Consider the following 23,920-nt stretch of genomic DNA (forward strand, 5'->3'; position numbering starts at 1 on the left):
GACGCTTAGAACAGTACGTGGCATGTAGCAAGCATTATATTTTAATAATAGACAAAGATAGGGATTATTATCATCAATTTATAGAGGAGGAAACTGAGTAAATGGTGAAGGTAAGATTAGCATCATCAAGTCCGTCTGATGCCGAAGCCCGTTCTCTTGCTCTGTTAGGGATAATGACAGCCTTACACTTTGCTAGGACAGGAGGGCATTGCTGCCAGTTCATCTAAAAGCAGAATCAAATCGTTCACATATAAACTAAAACAAAAGCTAGCCAGTCCCTGGACAGAATGTGGCTGGGATGAAGTGGGCAGAGAATTGTATGAATGTACCACAATTTTAAAATATTCTCTTATTGATGGAAATTTGGGTTGTTTTCAATAGTAAAGTTTTAGAGATATCAAAAAAATTTTAAATTATTTACGCTTTTAAACCTCTGCTTATGGTATTCATAGTCTGGCCCACTAGAAGACATTTTCTGCTTCAGATTTTCTACCTAGAATCTAATACTCCAGCTTCAAATATTTTATGGATGAAAATAACTTGAACTAACACTAGAATTTTTTTTAGATATTTTGGCAAGTGTTGCACTTTGCAGTAACCAAAGGATCCACTATCTTCCCCATCCTCCACTCCATCTACGGTCTCCTTCCAATCAAAGCCGTTTTTCTATGTATGGATTCCTCTATCCATTCATCAATCTACATGATAATAATTTTAAAATATTTTGATTGAGAGTTAGGACATATGCAAAAAATGCATAAAGCTCTCTATATGCCCCTCCCCCTCCCCATCACAGTCGCCGGCCTCTCTCCTGGCTGTAATCACTATCTTGATATTTGTGGCTGATGTTTCTTTGCTTTTCTTTATAGTTTTACTTCCTGTGCATGCATCCCCAAATATTATAGATTAATTTTATCTACTTTGAACTTTATATAAATGGAATCATTTATGTATTTTTGACATCTTTCTACTTTCAGTCAAAATTACATTTGTGAGACTCATCCACGTGTTGTTTGTGGTGCTGGCACGACTGAGTACATTTCCCCAGTGTCTATTAATAGTAGCAGCTTTTCGGGTACTTACTTTTTGTCTATCTTCTTTGGTGAAGAATGCTGTATTTTTCTTAATCCTACAAACATTGTTATTGTTGTGATTTTATTCAATCCATGTGTAATTAGATTTAGCTACACGTTCCAGTTTCCTTACTCTTCATCCTTCTTACTGGAGTACACCCTTTAGCACTTCATTTAATGAGGGTCTACTAGTGGCAAATTTTCATTGGTCTGAAATGTATTTTTCTTTCATTCATAGAAAATGTTCCTTCTGAGTATCAAATTCCAAGTTAGTAGGTATATTTTCAACACATTAAAGCTACAATTCCTCTTTGGTCTCCATTGTTGATATTGAGAAGTCAGATTTTAGTTTTACTGTCACTACTTTGAAGATAACCTCTCTTTATTTCTCTTATGGCTTTTAAACTTTTCTCTGTCTCTTTGGTATGTGTCTAGGTGTGAGTTTCTTCCTTCTTCCTTAATTCTTTCTTTACTTCTTGTCTTTTCTTTTCTTTTTTCCTGGAATTTGTTAGGTCTCTTTCATCAGTTCTGGAAAATTTTTTACAATTACCTCCATAGACATTGCCCCTACCCACTCCTAGAAACAGAGATTAAGCCTTCTCTTTGGTTAACGTCTCTAACCTGTCTTTCATATCTTTGTCCATCTTTCTTTGTGTTATATTTCAGGTAATTTATTATTACGGATTGAATTTTTGTGTCCCTCTAAAATTCATATGTTGAAACTCTACCCCCCAGTGTGATTGCGTTTGGGGATAGGGTCTCTAATGAAATAATTAAGTGTAGATGAGGACATAAGGGTGGGGTCCTGGTCTGATAGGATTCTGCTTTTATAAAAAGAGACACCAGAGAGCTTTCTCCCTCCCCATGCATGCACACTGAGGAGAAGCCATGTGATGACATACTGAGAAGGTAGCCCTTCTGCAAACCAGGAAAAGAGCTCTCACCGAAGACCCAATCATCTGGAACCTTGATTTTGTAGACTTTTCAGCCTCCGAAATTGTGAGAAAATTAATTTCTGTTGTTTCAGCCACCCAGTCTATGGTATTTTATTATGGAGGTCCAAGTAGATGAATGCAATGAATATACTGAAATCGGCCTATCCATTATCCAATCGATAGATATTATTTTCAGTTTTGTTTATTATGAATAAGGTTGCTGTAAATACCCTGGACAAGCCTTTTTGTGAACATACATTTTCTTTCTTTTGGGTAACTACCGAGGAATAGAATCACTGGGTCATTTAGTAGGTACGTGTTTAAGTTTTTGTTAAATTGTCTGTTATCGATTGAATGCTTGTGTCCCCAAAATTTGTATGTTGAAGCTCTAACCCCACGGGTGATGGTATTTGGAGATGGGACCTTAAGGACGTAATTAGGGTTAGATGAGGTCATGAGGGTGGGGATCTCATGATGGGATTAATCGCCTAAGAAGAAAAGGAAAAGAGTCTCCCACTCGGCCTCGCCCTGCTGCATGCATGGGCCGAGGAAAGGTTGTATGAGGACACAGGGAGGAGGCAGACATCTGCAAACCAGGGAGAGAGCCTTCACCTGGAAATGACTCTCCCAGTACCTTGATCTTCGATATCCAGGCTCCAGAACTGTCAGAAATAAATGTCTGCTATTTAAGCCACCCAGTTTATGGTATTTTGTTATAGCAGCCAAAGCAGACCGAAACACTGTCAAACTGTTTTCCAGAATCATTTTTGTCATGTTTTAGTCCTCCTAGCAAAAGAAGTCTCTTAAATGATGCAGCCTTTCTTCTTTTTCTCTTTTTATAAGGGCACTAATCCCATTACGAGAGTGCCACCCTAAGGACCTCACCTAATCCTCACCTCCCAGAAGCCCCACCTCCAAATATCATCACACTGGGGCCTGGGGCTTCAACATATGAATTTTGGGAAATACAAATGTTCAGCCCATTATAAGGACATTAGATATTTCCAGAGGGGATGTAGTAGAATGTGGTAGGAAGTAAACAGCACTATCTACGAAGTGTTTTATTTAAAAAAAAAATCACCCCGAATTTACTCAGTCTTTAAATTTGACTTGTGGTTTACAGAAATACAGAATACAATGGGAAAATTATATGATTCAGAATATGAAACATTCCGTAGTACAATGAACCCAGGTTCTTCAATAAATAAATGGCATTAAAAATTAAGGATGTATGGTTGTAAATATGAAAATACTTAGGAGACATAAGACCAAATGTAACGTATGGAACAACTGTTAGAGGCCATCATTGAGATAAGCAGAGAAATCTGAATATGGGCTAAGAATGTCGTTACTTTAATTAGGTGTGGTAAAGGAGTTTGGGTTATGTAAAAAATTCTGTTACAGAGATATACTGAAGTATTTACTGTTACATTTGCAAATCATACACCTGACAAGGCACTTGTATCTGGAATATCCAAAGAACATTTTACAGCTCAATAACAAGGAAAAAAAACTCAAATAAAAATTGCGCAAAGGATTTGAATAGACACTTCTCCAGAGAAGATATGCAAATGGCCAATATGCATGGAAAAGATGCTCAACATCATTAGTCATTAGGTAATCCAAATCAAAACCACAATGCATACCACTTAACACCTACCAAGAGGCCTGTAATCAAAAAGTCAGGTGAGCAATATTGGTGAAAATGTGTAACCATCACACATTTCTGATGGGAATATAAAATAATGCAGCCACTTTGGAAAACAGTTTGGCAATTCTTGAAAACAGTTACCACACGAACTAACAATTTTACTCCTAGGTATGTATACACCTAAGAGAAATGAAAACATATATCCGCACAAAAACTTGTACACAAATATTTATAGAGGCATTATTTAAGTGGAAACGACATTATTCATGTTTTTCATTAAGTCAAAACAACCTAAAGATTCATCAAATGATGGATGGACAAATAAAATGTGGGTATATCCATACAATAGAATATCATTTGTCAATGAAGAGTGGTTGCTAGGGGCTGGAAGAAAAGGAGAAGAGAGAGTGACAGCTTTCCTCTATCCTGATTAATATAAGCAGCAATTTTCTTTGTCATCTGCGGGGGAGTATTCGGGGGAAGGTGAGAGCACTTTACTTCTGACTCACTCTTACCTGGAATGTGCAGCCCTTTGGGAGTTCCCATTTATGAGATCTGCTATTAGACTCCCCACCCCAGGTGGGTCTGGTATTTGACTACTGCCTTCTTCACCCTAAGAAGTCATCAAGTGGAAAGCTCAAAGTCACGTGGATAGGAAAAAGTAGCCTTGGTGCTTGGCTTATCTTGCTGTATGTACCCCAATTTCTCTTTGATTTCGACTTGGAGATTCTTTTTCTATCTTGTCAGCTTTTTGATGCTTTTAAGAAGATGGTTTTTGTGGGTTTTTTTTTTCCCAACATGTTAGTGGTTTTCGCCTGATGAGTTGGTTCAAATAAATGAGCCTGCAATATTCCTGGATCTCAATGGTTTTAAATCCCTTGATCACTTAAGATTCATGACTATTGCGCGGGGCTGCCTGAGAAGCTGCTCCACGTCTCTGATTCATTCTCCTACCCTTCCAGAATGCTCTCACACCTTTCTTTCTTTTTTTTTTTTCTACTTTCTTCAGATCATTTTCAATATTATACCTTGTGAGAGAGACCTTGCTTGAAAACCCCACAGGCGTCCCAATCGCTCTCTATCTCCCTCACCATGTGTTATTTTTACAATTACACTTAGTAATAGCAATCGCCACCAAAATATTAGGCTTTTATTTATTGATTAGTTAAGTGTCGGTCTTCCGCTAGGAACATAAGCTCCCTAAGAGCAGGGATTTACCTGATTTGTTCATTGATGATTCTCGATGATTAAAGACTACATGGTAAAAAAATAAACACATGACAAATACTTAATTACAGAACATATTGCTGTACAGTTTAGATCAAATATCTGTTTTTGGAAAATCTATCTGCTGCCAGAATGTTAGTGGGCTTCCATTAACGTCATCATGAGTGAATTTATGTTCCAAGATCTATGGGGGTGTAGCTATTATTACCATGAAGAAAAGTTTGACATGCTTCTCTTTCTGTAAGAACTACAATTACAATAGTGACATGCCCTGGGGAGAATTTTATTTGTACAGGGTATCATTATTATTTCTATTTCAAATTACTGTTTCAGAAAATACTATTGCCTTTATGTATAATTGAGGATCAAATATTTATGTCGACTTGATTTGCATGGATGGCGAGTGCTGTAACAATGTCACAGTGGATGATGCCATGGAGATGATCATGGAATCCATACTGATGCTGGCTGGGTGACCTTGGGCCAGCCATGTCCATTGGAAGACTGTCTCCCTAACAGAACATGTGGGATAATGATTTAGAGTTAGATATTACATAGGGTTGAACTTGACAAGGTAGACTGTGGTTGTTTGAAACTTCCTTGTGTTCACATCATTTACTGTGTTCTTACCTTTTATCTACATTGCTTTGGCCAATGGGATAGGAACACATTGTCACAAGCAGAGGCATGAAAACATACTTGTGTTCCCACTTTTGCTTTCTTGGGCCCACCTCTACCATGAGAACATGCACAAGCTAGTCTGCTGGAAGGATGTGGGGCTATGCAGCAAAGAGCCGGGTCATCCCAGCAAAGGCCACCTTAGACTGGCTAGCCCCCAACGAGCCTGTCAGCGACTGCAGATGACCAAGCAAAGTTCACCAAATCCAGTCTAAATCAACAGGGACGTCCAAGTGATCTGTGAGCTGGTGAGGAATATTAAATAAGTGGGAGCTGTTTTAAGTCATAGCAGGTTAGTTGGTAATGCTGCGATCATGAACTGATAGATGGTGCGAGCAGAGAACAATCTTTGCACCTGCTCTGTGGATTATTTCTAGCTCTTGGATAAAAATCCAAGTTTGGGAGAGGGGCTAGAGGAAATGTCTGTTTATGTCCACTTTCAAATAATAGAAGACCACCAGTTACTTTCAATCATAAGAGCCATCTCTGCTAGTGTATTAGTATAGATCTCAAACTTTATTCGAGATACAGCTTCTCCCTTCCCCTGAATGAGAACTGCGTTAGGACTTGAAGTCTGTGGTTGCTTAGCCTCCTGCCTCAGCTCATCAGGGCAGCAGAGTGGGAGGGAAAACAAAGAAGTAGGTGGCAGGCGCAGTTCCAGTCCCACATCAGTAATCCTTGGCATCCAGTGGCTTTTCAAACCTGGCTTGATTTCTCTTGGAATCCTGTGTGCTTCCCACCCTTCTTCCACCAGCAACCTCCAATACAATCCCCATAACGTGTGCTATGCCTTCCATTTTTAAAAACACATTTTCACATAACATATGCAGAAAAAATCATATTGTAAGCTTTGTGACACATTTTCACAAGACAGACACACTGTCTGGTCACCCCCCAGACCAAATTTAGATCACTAAGAAGGTCCAAGATGCCCCTTTGTCTCCTCTCTGTTACTAGCCACCCTCATCCCTATCCTAACTTCTAACTCCACAGATACACAATTTTCCTCGATCAATCTGGTTGGCCTTTTCAAGGACAGAATGCCCTCTGCTAGCTCCCAGCTAATCAGTTTACCCCCAAATATGTAAACAAAATTCACTGTTCCCAGACTGATAAATCTTGTTATTGCCTTTGTTTCTCAACTCAGTTCACCCCTATCTACTTAACGTGTGAGCAAATAAATATGCAAAGACACTGAACAGTGAGCACAGAAATATCTCTGAGTTATTCTTTGACAAATAACTACTTTTGATAGCCTAAGAAATGAGATAACATATTAAATGTAGTGCTAAAGAGCTCTAAAATAGAATTACTTTTTTAGCCATCAAGAAGGATAGTTCTTAATGAATCTACTGACATATCATTCTTATGTTTCTTTAAAATTTCCAAGCATTTAAAGAAATTTAATTCATTTCTTATATAAAATATGAGATCAATAAAATATTCTCTATTATTTCTACTTAAACCAGAAATCATGTAAGCATGAATTGTTAAATTCCTTTTCAATATTATAACCAGTTACATAAAAATGCATCTGGTTTAACAGTGATCCTAGTTTCAATGTTTTTTAGGATTTTGTTATAAAAAGAGGAATAAAAAGTGATTCAAAGCAGGACATCCTCATTTGTTTGGACATTGTTGGATTCAAAACTGTACCTCACTTTAAGGAAGCTGAAATGGCAAACCAAAGTAAGTCAGGATGGTTGATTGCACCAGTGAGTAAGTCTAACAGTGCTATCAAGTTTTTTTTTTTTTTCCTGTTTTTCACTGCCCGAGGGGATTTTTCTACAAATTCTATTTTTATTGGAGCACTACCAAGGGGAAGAAAAAAATGTATATTACCAATGGCCTTTTACTGCTTGTACCAATTCGCATTCCTCAAACTTTATCTTTCTCGGGAGATATGTCCATTTTTTTTTTACTTCTGACAAGATTTCTCGAATTTCTCTTCTGTTAAGTCCCCAAATGGAAATACTTGGAAAGCCCCCAAAGAAAAGAAACAGAGGCAAAAATTATTCTCCAAATCAGTTTATGTGTTTCATCAAAACCAACTCTTTGAAATACACACAGACATAAAATAGACAATGCTATATCATTATGTACATACAATCTTCTTTCTTAGAAATACCAAAGATTCAACATTTAACATATTTTTAAGAATGAAAATCTATGCTTTCTCATGTCCTATTCAAATGAATAATCTTACTTATTAGCATTGTTTTCCCTGAAATAAATATTTCCAGAGCTTTGGGGTACATCCGATATGTGAATCACAAATTTTTGTCCATCTTTTAAGGTGACGAGGGCTTCTTGTCCCACAGGAAGGCTGAGTTTGACTGTGCTTTCGGTGGCTTTGTCTTCCAATAATACCTGGATGAGCTGCAAGGGGTAGACATTTAAAAGCAAAAGGTAAAAAGAAAAAGTTACACTATTTTCTGTTGCGGGACCCACCATTTGAATTCTTCTACCATGCTCTCGTCCCCACCTCAGGACCTAAAGGGGAAGCTTACGCATTTATTTCTAATTTCTCAAGGGAACATTCAGAGTCTGGTGAGGACTGCATGGAAGGACTATCAACCCTGGGACGATGCAAAGGAGAGAGGCCACAGGGAGTGGGAGCAGGTGGGCTCTCTCTAGGAAAAGGAGTGGCAGCCCATAGCTGCTGCTGTGAGGCACTAATTGCAAATCAACACTCTCCCATTAAAGACATGAGAGAACAAGGCTCACTTGTGAAAATCAAGAAGGAGACTGTGAACTACCCATGGGTCTTCGTGTAGCTGTAGCGCTCGTCACTTTGGCTGCATTCTTAGATATGGTCCTGCATTCTCGTCAGTTCTGAGCTGACATTGTTGGCTTAAGTTCTCACATAGGCCCTACCTCCACCATTCATCAAATATACCAGTAGATAAAGAGGAAAAGTCTGTGAAAACAACCACTGATTAACTTGACACTCAATTGAGTAGTAATAGATTTGAGATATTCACAGATTCTGGGGTTAGTTGAAGTGCTAGCTCTCAGATAAGTCATCTGACTTGCTCGAGCAAGTTTTCCTATCAGAGAAACAAGGGAGCTATGCCATCCTCCCTTTAGCTCCAAGGGTACTTGGAAAATTGGCAAATCCTCCAAGTACACGATTACTCTCAAAAATCAATGGAGATGTATTTTCTTGGTCTGATTCCATCAATAACTGCCCAATGAGCTACTACTATATTTTGACAAAGATGTGCACAAGATAAACTCCAATGCAAGGTTAATGAAAGGACATTTCTCACCCTTTCTCTTTAAATTCCATAATAACTCTCACCACCCAATGAAAAGATGTTTCTCTTCTCTCAAAAAAAATTGTCTTTACCTTTATCCTATAGCTGAAGAGTCACTTATTTTTTTAATGCTTTTGCTGTGCTTTACTCCTTGAGTCCATGACTTAAAGTAAAAACTGTGTAGTATATTTTTTAAAAGAAGGTTCTTTATTTAATATCAGTATAAATTTTTGCTTTATTCTTAAACACACCTTCGCATCTTACTATTTTGAGCATTCCTAGAATGTAGAAGAGTGACAGATGGGTATGGCAATAAGAATGCTGACTTCAGCTCTTACCATAGGTGCAGGGCAGTGATAAATTGTTCAAAAAATGAGGCTGACACAGATGTGCAGCCGAATGGGGCGTTAACTCATGGCAGATGAGTTCAGATGGGGCATGGGGTGTGCTTTCTTTTTGATGATGAGTGCAATGCTGAATAATGAATGCAATGAAAATTAGATGAGTGTGACTTTTTGGTGTTAGACTATTTAAGTCATTATAGCTAATTCAGTAGGCATTCACCAACAGAAGTAGGTTTAATTAATCTCTGATGCATATTACTCTGGATTACCTGACATTCGTCTGCTTGTATTGCTTTATTATGTAGTTCAATTAAGTATGTAATATCTTCCCTATTGTTTCTATGAATTAAATACACAGTCATGCACCGCTTAACCACAGGGTTACGTTCAGAGATATGAGTCTCTGGGCGACTTCATTGTTGTGCAAACCTAATAGAGTGCACTGACACAAACCTTGGCGGTGTAGCCTACTGCACACTGAGGCTCTGTGGGATAGTCTGCTGCTCCTGGGCTAGGAGCCTGTACAGCACATCACTGTACAAACAACACGAGATTAAATTAAGCACAAGAGGAAATGATGCAATCAAGAGACAATAAACATGAGATGTAGGAGGCTGCTGCTGGCGTAACACGACACGCTGTTTTACAGCAGACTTTTTATAAGTAGAAAGAGTAAATTCTAAAATAAAGATAAAAAGTTTAGTGTGGTAAATACATAAACCAGTATCATAGTCGTTTATTACCATTATGAAGTATTATGAACTGTATGTAACCGGCAGCACAGCAGGTTGGTTTGTACCAGCATCACCACAAACATGTGAGTAATGCTTTGTGCTATGACATCACTAGGTGATAGGCCCTTTTCAGCTCTATGATAATCTTATAGGATCACCGTTGTATATGCGGTCCGTCATTGACCCAAATGTCGTTATGCAGCACATGACTGCAAGTCAAACCCCATTGTAATGAACTTCAGAGTTGCTATGGAAATGGGTAGAGAGTGTTATGGAAAGGCACTCAGATTAGGAGGTTTCGTTGGAAAAATAATGATGATGACTCGTGCTTATGGGTAGTTACTATGTTTTAAGAATTTTACATTCTAAGAATAATAGTCACCTTACTTAAACCTCATAATGGCCCTACAGAATTAGATATTATCATTCCTATTTTGTAGATAAGGGGACCAAGGACTGGATAAAATTAAGCAACTTGCCCATGGTTCTCAGCAAATAAGTGGAAGATATGAATTTGAACCCAGGAAGTTATGTACCAGAATAGCTCACTTATTTCCCCGAATCATCAGACTTGAAGATATTTTTCATTTACTCTCAACTCACTGCTTTTGGAATTAAGACCTTTGGGGGAGGAAAAGGAGAGTCTCAGAAGGAGATCTATGGAAGTCTGAATCCCTGCTCTGCCAGTTATTAGCAAAGTGACCTTGGGAAGGTTTGCCAGGCCCTCATGAGCCTCAGTTACACTCTCTGTGAAATGCGGGCCATGCTAACACCATCTCACCGGGTTGCTGAAATGATGCATTTAAATGCCCAGCTCAGGGAGCCCAACAGTGTCCACACACTTCCAACTGTGGCCGAAGAGGTAAAAGTTTACTCCCAGTTACCTTGGTGACTCAGAGGCATGTCAAATTGTCTACGGTCTTAGCTCTCACCCCAGCCAGTGAGCAGAGAGGTCTGCACGCTTGGAGCTGCATGTCCAGCACAAATGCTTGTCTTGCTAGGGCTGCACAGAATGTTCCAGAGTGTACTCAGCTGAGCTTCGCACTGGTCAGCCCTTGCATAGCCCTGTTGCCAGGACAAGGTATATTCTGCAGAGGGGCAGGGAGAAGGGAGGCATAGCCCGGCCAGCTGGCCTGGTCTGCAGGTCTAACTGGGCCTTCTCTCTGATAACAGCCCTGAAACACCAGCTGGAGAGTGGAGCCTTAACTGCTCCCAGCTGTTTCTCTTCTGAGGCGGCCCAGCTTCCCTTCTCCCAGCCAACGGGGCCCTGATTTGGGGTCGATATTTCACCATTTCAGGCCTCATTGGTCATGCCTCTTTGCATATGCATTCGCAGAGGAGACTAACTTCTTATTTACAGAAACCCATCTGAATCTACTGCACCACTCATATTATTTTTGTTCAGCACGGTGTCTTTTTAAAGTAGTGCTCAGTAACAGTTTGTACAGGTCCTCTGTACTCTGGGGAATGAGGGTTTGTTCAGAAAGGACAGGTCCCTGGAAGGTTCTGGTTATTTTGAGGACTGTAGTGTATGAACAGTCTCAGGCTACGACTCACCCACGGCCACTATTAACCCAGGTTGAGGGTTATGCCTTGCTTTTAATGGTCTCCTACCAAGCACAACTCATCCACTAGAAAGGGGAATTCGTGAGTGCAAAAGTAATTCTGCATAAAGTGGCTAAGCTTCCAGACATAGGTACAGAAGTTTTAGAAATCAGTACCAAGATGATAGTTGTCAAGATTTTTTGTTTTTAAAATGGCCAATCTCCCACATTGGAGGTGGTGTTTCGGATGCTTCCTGCATCAGTCTGGCTGCCCTTCCTGTCCTCATTTGGTGTCTACTCCAACCAGTATCCTACTCTTCTCAGGGCATGGACCACTCTCCTCTGATCTACTGTTGTGAGAAAAGAATGGACTTGAGATTGGGCAGGCCAGGGCTCTAATCTCTGTTCCACCGTTTACTTGCTATATGACTTTGTGCAAGTCACTTAGTTTTTCTGGGCCTCAGTTTCCTCATCCATAGCATGAAAATGATCAGAGCAGGTACTCTGTAAAATTGTATGTCTTTGAGATAATGTACACAAAGGGCATACAAAGGGCATACAAAGGGCATACAGGTGTTGGATAAATCTCAATTCTTAATTTTATATCTCTCAAGATGTACTCCGATTTTATCTTTTCAAAATCCTTTCTATTCAATGTTTCCTTCCTTTGAATGCCAGAGGCATTTCAGTGCATTCCACTCCGGTAGCAGCCAGTAGCAATCTATTGCTCAGTTAGCCTAACCATGTCAGGGAAGCTCTGGGAAGGCAAGACCCCAGCCACCCACATATTCTGCACGCCTAATCGTGCCAGGCTCATATCAATGCATCCTAAAACTGAGCCGGCCTGTGATCAACAGATAAGCTGTTATAATCATTCCTGGAAAAATGACCTAAAGCAAAGATGACTCTACAATCCTGTATCATTGTTTGAACAATGGGGTCTTCATGGGTTTCATAACCACCTGGCAGTTCTTATTGCCCTTGAAAAACTGGGTGGAAGTTGGGCCCCTGGTATCTATACCTTCTCGCCTGTGGCCGTGTCCACCAGGAAGCCCAGGACCCCAAGAACCACGCCGCTCACACCTGCGGGGCACCAGCTCTGGGTCATGTGTGTCAGCACTGCACGAGGTGGATCCACACTCAGGCTTCTGTGGTCCTGAGATGGTGGAGACTCTGGAGGATGGAAAGGTGCTTGGTCTGGCCGGACAAGAGAATGGTCATCTGGTGGCATCTCCTGGAGACTCCCCACGTCGTCGTCCTCCTCTTCCTCTTCTATGCACGACTGCAGTATATGAATCACATATTCCACAAGCAGCAAATGAAACAGATGCCAGGAGCCTACATTGAAATAGCAACCCAAAATGAATAATTAGATGGATAGACAGACAGGTGGGCAGACAAACAGATCTCTGTGAAACTAACAACATTTCTAGGGCTTTAGACTCCTATGTATTTAGAGCTCGATTCCTGCAGCCAATGCTGAGGGGCCTTGGGCAGGGTCCGGAAACCATGTTCCATATGAAGAGGAGAAACTACTGGTGTGAGGACTTTGAATTCACATGGAGGTCCAGAGAAAGTAGATGGGGAAGAGCAACAGCCACGGGGCTGGACTTCTCCCTGTGATTGCATATGGCTCTGCTCTGCCACTTTGGTCTGGAAGAGTGTCAGCAGAAAGGGAGGGCCTCACTACAAGTGGCTGTCACCCACATGGCAGCTTATAGCAGCAACCTTCGAAAGAGCTTGAGTGTTCACAAAACCAACCCAAAGTAGAGTTTGTCTTCTCTTTAGTGTTCTGCCTCCGAGCTGCGAGTGCGTCTGGCAGCCCTGTGGTCAGGGTTCCTTCCCCGGTCAGTGTGTAAGCTCACAGGGGCCAGGATTTTGTCTTTCCACTGCTCTATGGAAAGGTGCCTGGGACTTTGTAGGGACGATAAATATCTGTTGAGATGAATGATCCTTTCCATGGGCCTGGAGGGCTCCGTGGTGAACTTCCCTTCCTACAACTTGACTATGCTGCATCTGCGCCATGGAGGTGACACATGTGACCTTCCCTGACAGTGAAAAGCCACATGAAGGAGAAATCCTAACACCAATAATTTCTCCTCTTCGTATGGAACATGGTTTCCAGACCCTGCCCAAGGCGCCTGAGCATCAGCTGCAGGAATGAGCCTCTAATACACAGGAATCTAAAGCCCTAGAAAGCTTATCTGATGGACTCTCATGATGCCATCAAAACAGGGTTACTATGGTTTTGTGTGGTTTTCTGTTGTCTGTGTTGTATTTTACATAGAAAGGTTAATGACTGGATTCTACATAGCAACCTGGAAAATTCTTATGCTATACTAACATTTTAAGGGTAAAATGCAAATGTTTGGTATTCTCAGACTTACCAAAACTGTCTCTGTGGCAGAGGGTCATGGCTTTGCTTACAGCCGTGAGGAGGAAATTCCATCTTAGTTGGAAGCTGGCGGCCAATTTGATGAACTCCTCTTTGCTTCTGCTTGGCTGTTACATTTTTGTGAAGAAAAAAAAAAAAACCACTGGGATTTATGACAAAATGGAGAAGAGCATGTTTTCAAGTGCACACATTTGTCAGGCACAGACATTTTCAAATGACCAAGTAAAAAGAGGAAGAAATGATAGGTGGGAACGGAGGCTGTGGCCCACTGATCCACTTCTGGTCTTGTTTCATCTCCCCTCAATCATCAGGGAAGAACCCATTGAAGTTGGAAGAGAAGTAAGGAAGTGGAGAACTGGACAACTTTTTCTTTTTTTTGAATTGCACACAAGTTTTAAAAAGAAGTCCCTTGTGAAGCATGACACCGCAAGGTCAGCCTTGCTGAAGTCCACTTGGCAGTCACTATCGAGAGGGTCAGTGGCCGTGTTACCCCTGCCAAGTCTGATACTGTGGAAGGTGGCACATCCCATAATGATGAAAAGTAATGGCGCTGATTTTGGAAAGCACAAAGCTGGCCCCTACACCCTGTAAATTATCTGAGCACTGGAAGTTCCCACCTGCGCGTCCAGTGGAGTCGAGGTCATCCGACAGCCTAAGTGGCACTAAAGTGGGTACCAATGAGATGCCTCTACATGTGGACAAACTTTCCAAGCCTTGGGTCACACTACAAATGATTTAGGAAACAATGGAGTCGTATGAATTTCACATGCATCTGTTGGGACAAATGGCGCTGAAGCCTCCCTAAGTGTCATCATATGCGTGTGGAACACCCACTAGCTCAACCAAAGCTCTGAAGAAGAGATGTAGAGGCTGGATAGAAAAAAGGAAATGCCTTTTCTCATCTTTGCTTCTTTTCTCTTCTGCCTCCACCGAAAGCTCCCCCCGAGTACCAGGGGATCGCCCTGGCCTTTGGGTGCATGCAAACTGCCCTCACCAGCAGCATCCTCCCCCCACGACTTCTGACCACCTGGGCTGATATTTCTGACCACCTGAAATGGGGCTCTCGGAAGGAACAAACACAAAGATACTTTCTAAAACATCGAGAGAAGTAGCTCTGGGCCATCGGTACCCTCTGCACAAATGAGAGCGTCTCTCAGGCCGAGCAGTGTGAGAACAGGGAAGACAAGATGCGTGACACAGTTGAACATCTCCTCTGCTAGCTCGCTTTCAGGGGCTGACACTGAAGCCATTTGTCATCTCTGACAGGCCCGAGGGTTTATATTTTAAGAGTCTGAATATTTTATCGACGATAGTCTGCTTTTTTTTTTTTTAACGAGCCAAGCTGTTTTACAAACACATGCTCTTCAGAAGCACGCAGTTACAAAACACCAGTTTTCTGACACGCCTCATGTATGAAGGCTGAAGGTGATGGAGACTTGGGAAACACATCGTGTCCTGTGGTCTAACACAGAGTATGAGCCTGTCGCCTGCTGTGAGGCAGAGCTGGTGTTAAGGGTCCTGGGGGCTCAGCTTGGTGACGTTAGAGGATGAGCGAGAGGACCGAAAGCCTCGGTCAGTGATGCTCGCCGATGGACACACACCTTGGCAGTGACATGGCTCTAAACACAGTGGCACTGATACAAAGAGGCTTTGCTGAAGGCCAACGGGGAGGAAGAAACACCATACCAAATCTACAGTGATTATTTTCAATACGCAAAAAATGGAAGTTTTCTGGTTCATTTCTGAGGAGTTTTCTGGTTCATGTCTATGAGGTTTGCACCCCCAACACCCCCTACAGTCAGTCTCTGTGGACCCGTTCTCCATTCTTATTCCTGCTCTTTCTCCTGGGCTGTGAGGTCAGGGTTGTGGACAAGACCAGGAAGGGTGTCTCACTGCTGTAGCAAAGCAGATATCGGAGGCTGGTGTGTGTTTGTGGGTGGGTGCACATGTGTGGGTGAGCATGGATGTGCTCAGGTGTGTGTGCACCAAACAAGAGTGTATAGGAGGAGGAGAGGTTTTGTCTGTCTGGGGAGAATGGTACTTGTCAGGGTCTTTTGCAGAAACATCCCAGTAAAGCATCAGGCTTGCTACCGGAGTGAGACACTACTTCTCTGTCCTTCATCTCCACACCTGCCTAGACACATTTCTGGCCCGAGAAAACTCCTTTTCATTCCACAAGGTCACAGGCACTAGGTGCTAGAATGATCAACATCCACTTCTTCTCTCAAAAAAGGTTATGGTTTTGTACCTGGAAGACAAGTGCTTGAAGATTTGAAGATAGACAATTCAGGAACACACTGAGGTCTGTGGACGTCCCCAGCAACGAAATTAAATTGCTTAAACCTATAAAGAAACAAAACAAACAAAAGGATCATTAGCGACGCATCAGAATTTTCCTGCAGGTACTTGTGTACAGGTAACCTAGGGGAAAACATCAGAACGATAGTTCAGAGGCACTCCCTGCAGCCTGGCACTTGTTTTGAAAACAAAGGATGCATTCTAAGGCTGGATTTTTCACCTCTGCGGTCATATGGTTCAGAGTTATGTGATGTTGCCTCCTAGGAACCGGCTCTGCCACTTGTTGAAATGGAAAGAAATATTTTGAAATAATAACTACACCTTGTAATTACACAGAACCCAACTTAAGATGAGCTCACTGCATGATACAGACATGATCTCACTCTTCCTTGCCATTTCCATTAAAGAGGTAGTTTATTAATGTCCTTTAACTGATGGCAAACATCAAAGCTACTGAGCGGTGTTCAGTGCCTTGCCCGGGGTTACAGACTCAGTACGAATGTGACGGGTGGAGCCCAAGATCGAGTGACGTGGGACTTGAGTCTTCCACCTGCACAGGCAGCACAGAGAGAAAATGAACAGTCTTTGGCCTTCCCACCTTTCTGGGTGCCGCTGGGTACCCAGCAGAGTTTAGAAGGCCCAGGAGGTCGCAGTGGCCCTGGCTGAGGCTTGGTCAGGGCTTGTTTGGAAGATCTTCCAGAAACACCATAGGCATTCACCTGCCAAGTATCAGCAGTGGGCTCTTGGAAGGCCACCCAGGGATGCCAACTCGCACACAGGAGTCCTGGGCAGGCTGGCAGGCACCTGGGGGAGAGACTTCATCCTTCCTGGGACTCCTGGGCTTGGGCTGGGGGCAAAAGCAGGGTTTGGGTGACCACCTGGTTTTCTGGGGGAGCCAGCAGCTCAGGACGGGGCCCTCTGGATTCCTACTAGTCAGCACCACTGTTCATAACTCTGGGCTAAGCATTCACTTTTGTGTTGCTGGTTTAGTTGGAAGGGAGTATTTAGGGGAGGAGCTGGGATTTGGGACAGCAATAGAAGCAGAGGACAGGAGGTCAGGTGGGAGGGGAAGTGGGGGGCAGAGGCTATTAGTGCCCAGAATAGACCTATTTCAATAACTGTACAATCCTACCAAAGCCAGCTCTACCTAAAGGCCAAAGGAAGAGGACAACCGTGATGCTTTTATGCCTTTCTGAATTCATGGGTCTATCTAGTTATGAAATATGAAGTGCTACCATGAGCCCTCACTGTATTGGGTGGACCAAGATGGATAAGCCGCTGCTGACCCCCGAAGAAGTGTGCAGGCACTGGAGAGGCGGTTTACGCGGGGGGTAGGCCTGCGAGAAAGAGGCTGCTAGACTTTCGTGGGGTGTCCTGGTGGGCATATCTGGAAAGGCAGAAACGGGAGCACAGTCCCCATGGTCCCCTCTCAGCAGCCTTCAGACAACGGCTCAGAGATTGGCCCAGAGTCTGTTAAACTGTGCAAGTACAAGATTGATGCAGATTTCTTTTTTTTTTTTTTTTTGGTTTGTTTTTGTTTGTTTTTTTCCCCAAAGGAGACACTCTAGGTTGATTTCCAGAAAGAATTATTGTCAAGCAGCAACCACACTCATCTGCTCATTTATCCACTCAACAAACACGTGTGTTGGCACTGATTGCCTAGAGTAGCAGTTCCCAACCTTTCTGGCACCAGGGACTGGTGCCTATGAGAATTGAATGCCTGACGATTTAGGTAGAACTGAGGCGGTGATGCTAGCGCTTGTGGGGAATTCCAAATACAGATGAAGCTTCACTCGCTTGCCTGCTGCTTACCTCCAGCTATGCAACCTAGTTCCTAACAGGCTACGGACTGGTACCGGTCCACGCCCCAGGGGTTGGGGACTCCTGGCCTGGAGGACACTTGGGTAAGCCCTGGAAAAACCTCCTCTGGGGCGTTTTTTTGCCCTCTGCAGGAGCAGGTAAATTATGATATCGAAAAGTAAATTACATTCTACCACTATTAAGAAATCCTTATATCAGTGCTGGCCGTGCCAGCCCCAAATACACACGGAACACCCCAGGAAAGCAAGCTGGGGGGTTACATTTTATCTCCATGTTCCTCGCCGGGTCGTCCATTCCGCTCAGGCTGCTTGGCAGGGCTTTCTCAGACATGTCCACAATGGCGTGCAGGTCCGACTTCAGAATGTTGACCCTCGTGTTATTTTTCAGCACCATTCTCATGGTCTAAAGATAATGGAGAAGCATACTGCTTAATTAAATCTCGTCATTTTACTTTTGCTTGATCTCCTGCTTCAAATTACCAGGATTTTTTTGTCATTGAGAAGAAAGAGAAGTGGATTTGGGTATCACCCATTAAAATGGAATCCTCAGTCACGATTAAAATATTCGAATTTCACATACTCTGGAACTGCTTTTCTGAAAAACCGGCCTTTAGAATGCTTCACTCATAGGCAGATGCGTTTAGGGCTCTGAGGACACTGCGGCTCTTCCTATCCCTGTTTCTTATTCTCTGCGCCCCACTCAACGAGCCTAAATTGCTCTAAAGAAGAAAACAGTGGGTGATCGAGGGTCTGCGGGGAGAGTGTGGTCCTGAAGAAGCTGTAGCGTTGGCCAGTTCTAGAAGGTGGCTGTGAGGATTCAGAAGCTGTATCTGTCCTCTCCTCTTGAGAGGCCTGGACGATGCGTTAACCTCTGGCAGCTGATTTCCTCAGCTGTCCAATGGGCTCAGTCAGGCCCCTGTATTCTCGGGGTCCATAAGGTAAACAGTGGGTCATCCATGCACCAGCCCCAAGAGTAAACATGAGAGCCACCTCCACTTTGTAAAGGAGAAACCTGAGGGCACTTGGGGTGTTAAGTAAAAACTTTCCCAGTTGACAGGAAGTGTAAAGTAAAATGCAGAACAGGGGCTGGTTCTAGGGCCTAAGCTGGCCACTTGAGTTGGGTTGGAAGGAAGGTGTCACTGTGGGGCTATCAACAGTTGACCTGCTCAGATATGTGAACGTGCTAGAGATAGGACAGGCCATTAGCCCATAATGGTGGAACAACCCCGGGAACTCGGAGACCAGGGAGAGTTTTGTGCTGGAAGAATGAAGACTAAAGGGAAGGCTTGGCTGATCTCCCCCAGGGCTGGGTTGATTTGGAACAGAGTAACGGTCCCCAGCTGTCCTGACCTGGTGCTCGCAGGATTTCAGGACAGATGCCTGAGTGGCGCGCGTTCCGGCATTACATAACCTTTTCCTCTGCTCTTCTCTACGTTCTCTAACACTGACGACATAATCAGCCCAGGAGAGCAAAGGTCTCTGGTGGCCTGGACACATCGTGTCCATAGCCATATGTCACGGGAAAGGCCTTGTCTGTCCTAGGCGCTGCTACAGTGCCCTTTCACCTCGGACACCTGCCGGCTCCTCGGTAGGGTTTCCCTCTGGAACTTTAAAACAGTGACCTACTCACTCTGTTTTCGCTCCTGCTCAGAGAGAACTGGTGACTGGGGCCTTTCTGAGGAGGGGAGGGGAGGGCAGACTTCTCACTGAGCATCCAGGGTCGCCCAGGCCTGCCCAGCCAGTGGTCAGCAAGGTCCTCTCATCTGCCCTTTGCCCTCCAGGTGGACAGAAGTGGCCTCCCTGCTCTGTGGGGATACTTGCTGCTTCACTTCAGAATATTGCTTTGTTCTCTCCCGTCTGGTTGGTGGAAACCTACCTTTGCCATGTTGGAAAGGTATGTCTTTCTTCTTAGTCTTTTGACAAACACAGTGACTTCTGTTAAGAACAAGATACATGGCCATTATCGATACTATAGTACCACATCCTTAAGTAGGACAGTGGGAAAAACAAGGCAGGGACAGGAGGCACGCACATGTGCCCGGGAGGGCACAGCTGTCCAGACTGCCTCCTGCACAGCGAGGCCTCCATGCAGCCTCATCTTCCCGCTGCTGTGCCCACTGGCCTTGTCCCTAATGGCTAGGAGGTTCCAGCAGGAGATACTCCCCATCGCTGCCAGAAAAATTATGTAATCCCAGCATCTGACATGTCTGCTCAAAGGAGTTTAGGATTTTTGCCCTGAGGAACCCGGAGTTTCCCCAACTTTCTCATGTCTACAGTGCTCTCCTCAGAATATGACCAAAGGAAAGGAAAGGATGAAAAGGAAAAACACAAAGAGAGAAGGGCACTCTCCTTTTGAATGCATTCATTTATTTATGTGACAAACATTTCCGAGAGAGCTTCATGCAGTATGTGCCCCATAAATGTTTGCTGAGTGTTTGATGAATTGTTGGACAAAGGAAGGCAACCTCTACCCACAAGGGGCTCGCCCTCTAAGGATGGGTCACCAGGTGTGCAAACGACTCCCCAACAGCAGGTAAATGCTCTCTGGCAATGCGAGGGCTCAGGGAAGAAGATGTTGGGTTTAGGGGAGGGAGAGGCCTATTTGGAGGAAGGTACCAGAGATGGCTTCACTTAGAAGTGAGATTCAATCTGGCTTGAATATGTAAATTAGGAGTTAGCCAAGGGAATGGGGGTGAGGGAGGCCCTCTAGGTGCACAGAATAGCAGGAATAAGGGTTTGGGCGGGGACAATCGGTGTTGTGTTGCTGGGGAGCACCAATGAGGGTCTCTTGGGGGATGGAGAATGGGAATGGGCCCAGAGGCCAAGCAGTGAACGACTTTGCACAGAGAGGGAAGAAGAGTGGACCCTTCAGGCAGTGGAGACCACGGAAGATTAATTGATCAAATCGCCATTTTAGAATAATCATTGGGTGTAGAGGGGAGTGCGCTGAGGCTGGAGACAGGATGCTCACCTAACTAGGAAGCTAACAGAAGTAGCCTAGAGGAGGGACTGAGAGAAACCGGAAACTCGAACCAGGCAAGTGGTGAAGTGACCCCAGGAAAACAGGAGTGGGGCTTCTCCTCCCCTTTCACGGCAAGTCCCAGGCCCCACTTGCACTCTGCATGGCCCCCTCCCTGCTTCCTTTTTGGCTGGCACCCACATGGGCCCATGAGCCCAGCCTAGCCAGGTAAAAGTTTCCAAGAGGGTCAGGGTGCAGGGGTGGTGAGTGACATTAGTCAATGTCTTATTCCGTGGGCACTCTGAGAAACCAGCAAACAATGTGCAAAGAAAGCACATATACAGAAATATAGGGAGATAACAGGCAGGCCTTGGTAATGGGAGTGGACCCATGGTGGCCCCAAAAGAATAGAACCCTGGTGGGGAGGGGATGCTGGAGAGAGCTTTAGGCAGTGATGGAAAAACCTCACAAAGACTATTTCTGGGGCCATAAAACATGGTACCCACACAGCAGGCCTGTGTGTTGTTTAACAAAAGCCACAGGAGGCCTTGAGCAGACAGAGAGCTTGGTGAAAGTCATTATTCAGAGACTACATCCCGGCAACCAGAGAGAAGGAAAAAGTGTTCTAGAAAGTCAGCAGGGAGACTGAGACCACAAAAATGTGAATGTCCTGGTGGCCGCAAAGGTGTGAGAAAGTTAAGGATAAGGGAGGAATTTCTAAAGAGGAAGCAATATTCTTTAAAGCCTCCTGGGAGGCCACAGAGAGCACAGAGAAGTGGAGGGGTGTTGGAGCCAGATCCCTGGTCCATTCTGGTCACCCTGCTCCAGGGACAATGAGTGAGGGCTGCGAGCTGCCCTCAGGGAGCTGCTTGAAGAAGGAAGGTGTGCAGCGGGCAACTGGAGGCACTTCCCGACTTTGCAACGGTTCAACACCTTTGCAACACCTCTAATCCCTTGGACCTGTCAAAAGTCTACATTATTGTTCATGAGGCAGAACTGGCAGAAGGGTGTGGATGGATCAACACCAGAACCCATCCTCAGTACTAAAGAAAAAGCCAAAAGTTCTGAGTAGGTCAAGCCTATAGATTGTATTTTGGCGTGAAGAGGAGTGAGCATTCCACCACCGAGAGGTACCGCCCAGGCTGAAAGTCAGATTTCGCATCTGCTCTTACAGAATTTGTTTTTTCCATTGACACCTACCTTTGAGTTTGGAGATCTGCAAAAGGGCTGGAAAACCTTCCAAAGCATTAAGCAGCCACAGCTTAAATTTCTTACTAAACAACCGGACAGATTTCAGGTATTGAATAGAAACATCTTCCAGAAAGTCATGAAGGAGGACGTCCTCGATCCCCTACAACAGAAGTGTCAAGACACGTGACTGCTGGCCAGCACAGGCATTCTCTGGTGACAAGTGGCCCAAGGTCACGTGTGCCACAAACTCCGAGAAGAGGCCCCACCCAGTCTGAGGGGGCAGCCACCACACAGCCCTCGCCACTGCTCACTGTCCAGGACATCAGTGTGGTGTGGTCCGAATTTGACTTTTTTCAGAGATCTAAAGATATTGAGAGATGATTCAAATTTTTTAAAAACACTATATTGGCCAATACTAGACCGGTCCAACCAAAATGTTTAAGGGCTGAATCCAGGCCCTGGTTTTCCACCTTTGTGTTAAAAACTTAGAAGCACTAGATTATCTCTTAAAAAGTAACAAAATAAAAGGTAAAGGTTCATGACCAGCTTAAAGTGAACACATTTTTGCCACTGACACTGTCGTGAAAATATAACTGGCCCCCAAATTATAATAATCACTCTAGAGATAGAATTTTAAAACAAACAAACAAACAAACAACCCTGGCAGTTATATGTATTACGAAACAATTATTCCAATTACTCATTTAAAGAAGTCTTCTTTTGTTGAAATTACCAGAGAAAGAACTTTGACTCAGTTTGGGGTTCCCTAGTCACTAGAATCATAGGTCACCATGTGTCTTGGCCTTTTCTTTACCTGAGACAACTCAGTCTCTCACTGAACTCACAAAGCAAAACAGTTTTAGGGAGAGATCTGAAGGCTTGTGGTTCATCAACCCCACCATCCGCCCCTCAGGGGCCCTGAAGTCCACGGACTTGCCGAGAGGGAGGGCTGTGTTTGTAACCTCAGCATCTGGTGTCAATTTCTGGGAAGGTACAAAGCAGCGACTCAGACAAACGTCTTCCTACCTTGTACATCTGTACATCGTAGCATTTGAAGAGCTGGCACACATCAGGCAATGACATAAGCACCACTGTCTCCCGCTGCAGAGATTTCCAGAAGGAAGTAAGCAAGTCCTCCACCTGAGATAAGGAACGGAACATATCTCCCATAACTCACTGTGTGCCTGGTGAGACTCATCCCCCATATACTGAGACTTAATCAGCCCCAAATGATAATGGAATGGATTTCAGTCCAGCTTTTCCATTCGGATGGGATAATGCATTTTCATGAGGAAGTTTTCTGGAGGAAAGCTGTTTTAACCACAAGGGGGCTCCTGCTGATTATAATAGTATGAGAAGATGGCCAGAGGGGCCAGTATCAGAGTTTATTTTTCATCTTTGAAAGAGGGGTAATGTTACATTATCAAAGAGTCTTCCTCCTTGACACCTAAAAATTGTGCCAGCAAAAGGGGCCTGGTGTCGTTTTATGCAGGAGCCTTCTTTAAAGACTGATGTAGACAACTTTTGTTAAGGAACAAAATTTTTCTTTATTTCCCCCAATGTTGACTTTTCAGATTCTGTGACTAAACCAGGGGGCCAGTCCTGAGTTGCCGGCAGTTTTCTTCTTTTTCTTTATTTCCCCCAATGTTGACTTTTCAGATTCTGTGACTAAACCAGGGGGCCAGTCCTGAGTTGCCAGCTAACAAAGACTCTTGCTTGACTGTTGGGGATTTCTGCAGGCTCGAGTATTCCAAGGCATCGTGACCCTGACACTAGGGCCCACCAGTGACTTCAGGCAAGGTGCTGTCCCC

The 23,920-nt window shown here is 43.9% G+C and overlaps 1 protein-coding gene across 1 annotated transcript in view; it reads right to left on the reverse strand.

The window, feature by feature from the left end:
• Positions 1-7,766: 7,766 nt before the first annotated feature.
• The window catches only part of RFX8 (RFX family member 8, lacking RFX DNA binding domain), a 45,417-nt gene continuing 29,263 nt past the window's right edge, over positions 7,767-23,920 (reverse strand). Inside the window, exons 7-14 of the mRNA XM_015596270.1 lie at positions 23,136-23,249; positions 22,119-22,269; positions 19,836-19,894; positions 18,221-18,362; positions 16,090-16,184; positions 13,834-13,948; positions 12,468-12,784; positions 7,767-7,943 (exon numbers count right to left, since the gene is read on the reverse strand). Coding sequence (XP_015451756.1) covers positions 7,767-7,943; positions 12,468-12,784; positions 13,834-13,948; positions 16,090-16,184; positions 18,221-18,362; positions 19,836-19,894; positions 22,119-22,269; positions 23,136-23,249 — 1,170 coding nt within the window. The remainder of the gene's footprint in view (positions 7,944-12,467; positions 12,785-13,833; positions 13,949-16,089; positions 16,185-18,220; positions 18,363-19,835; positions 19,895-22,118; positions 22,270-23,135; positions 23,250-23,920) is intronic.

This window comes from Pteropus alecto, unplaced genomic scaffold (genome assembly GCF_000325575.1).
Source record: "Pteropus alecto unplaced genomic scaffold, ASM32557v1 scaffold288, whole genome shotgun sequence".
Lineage (NCBI taxonomy): Eukaryota > Metazoa > Chordata > Mammalia > Chiroptera > Pteropodidae > Pteropus > Pteropus alecto.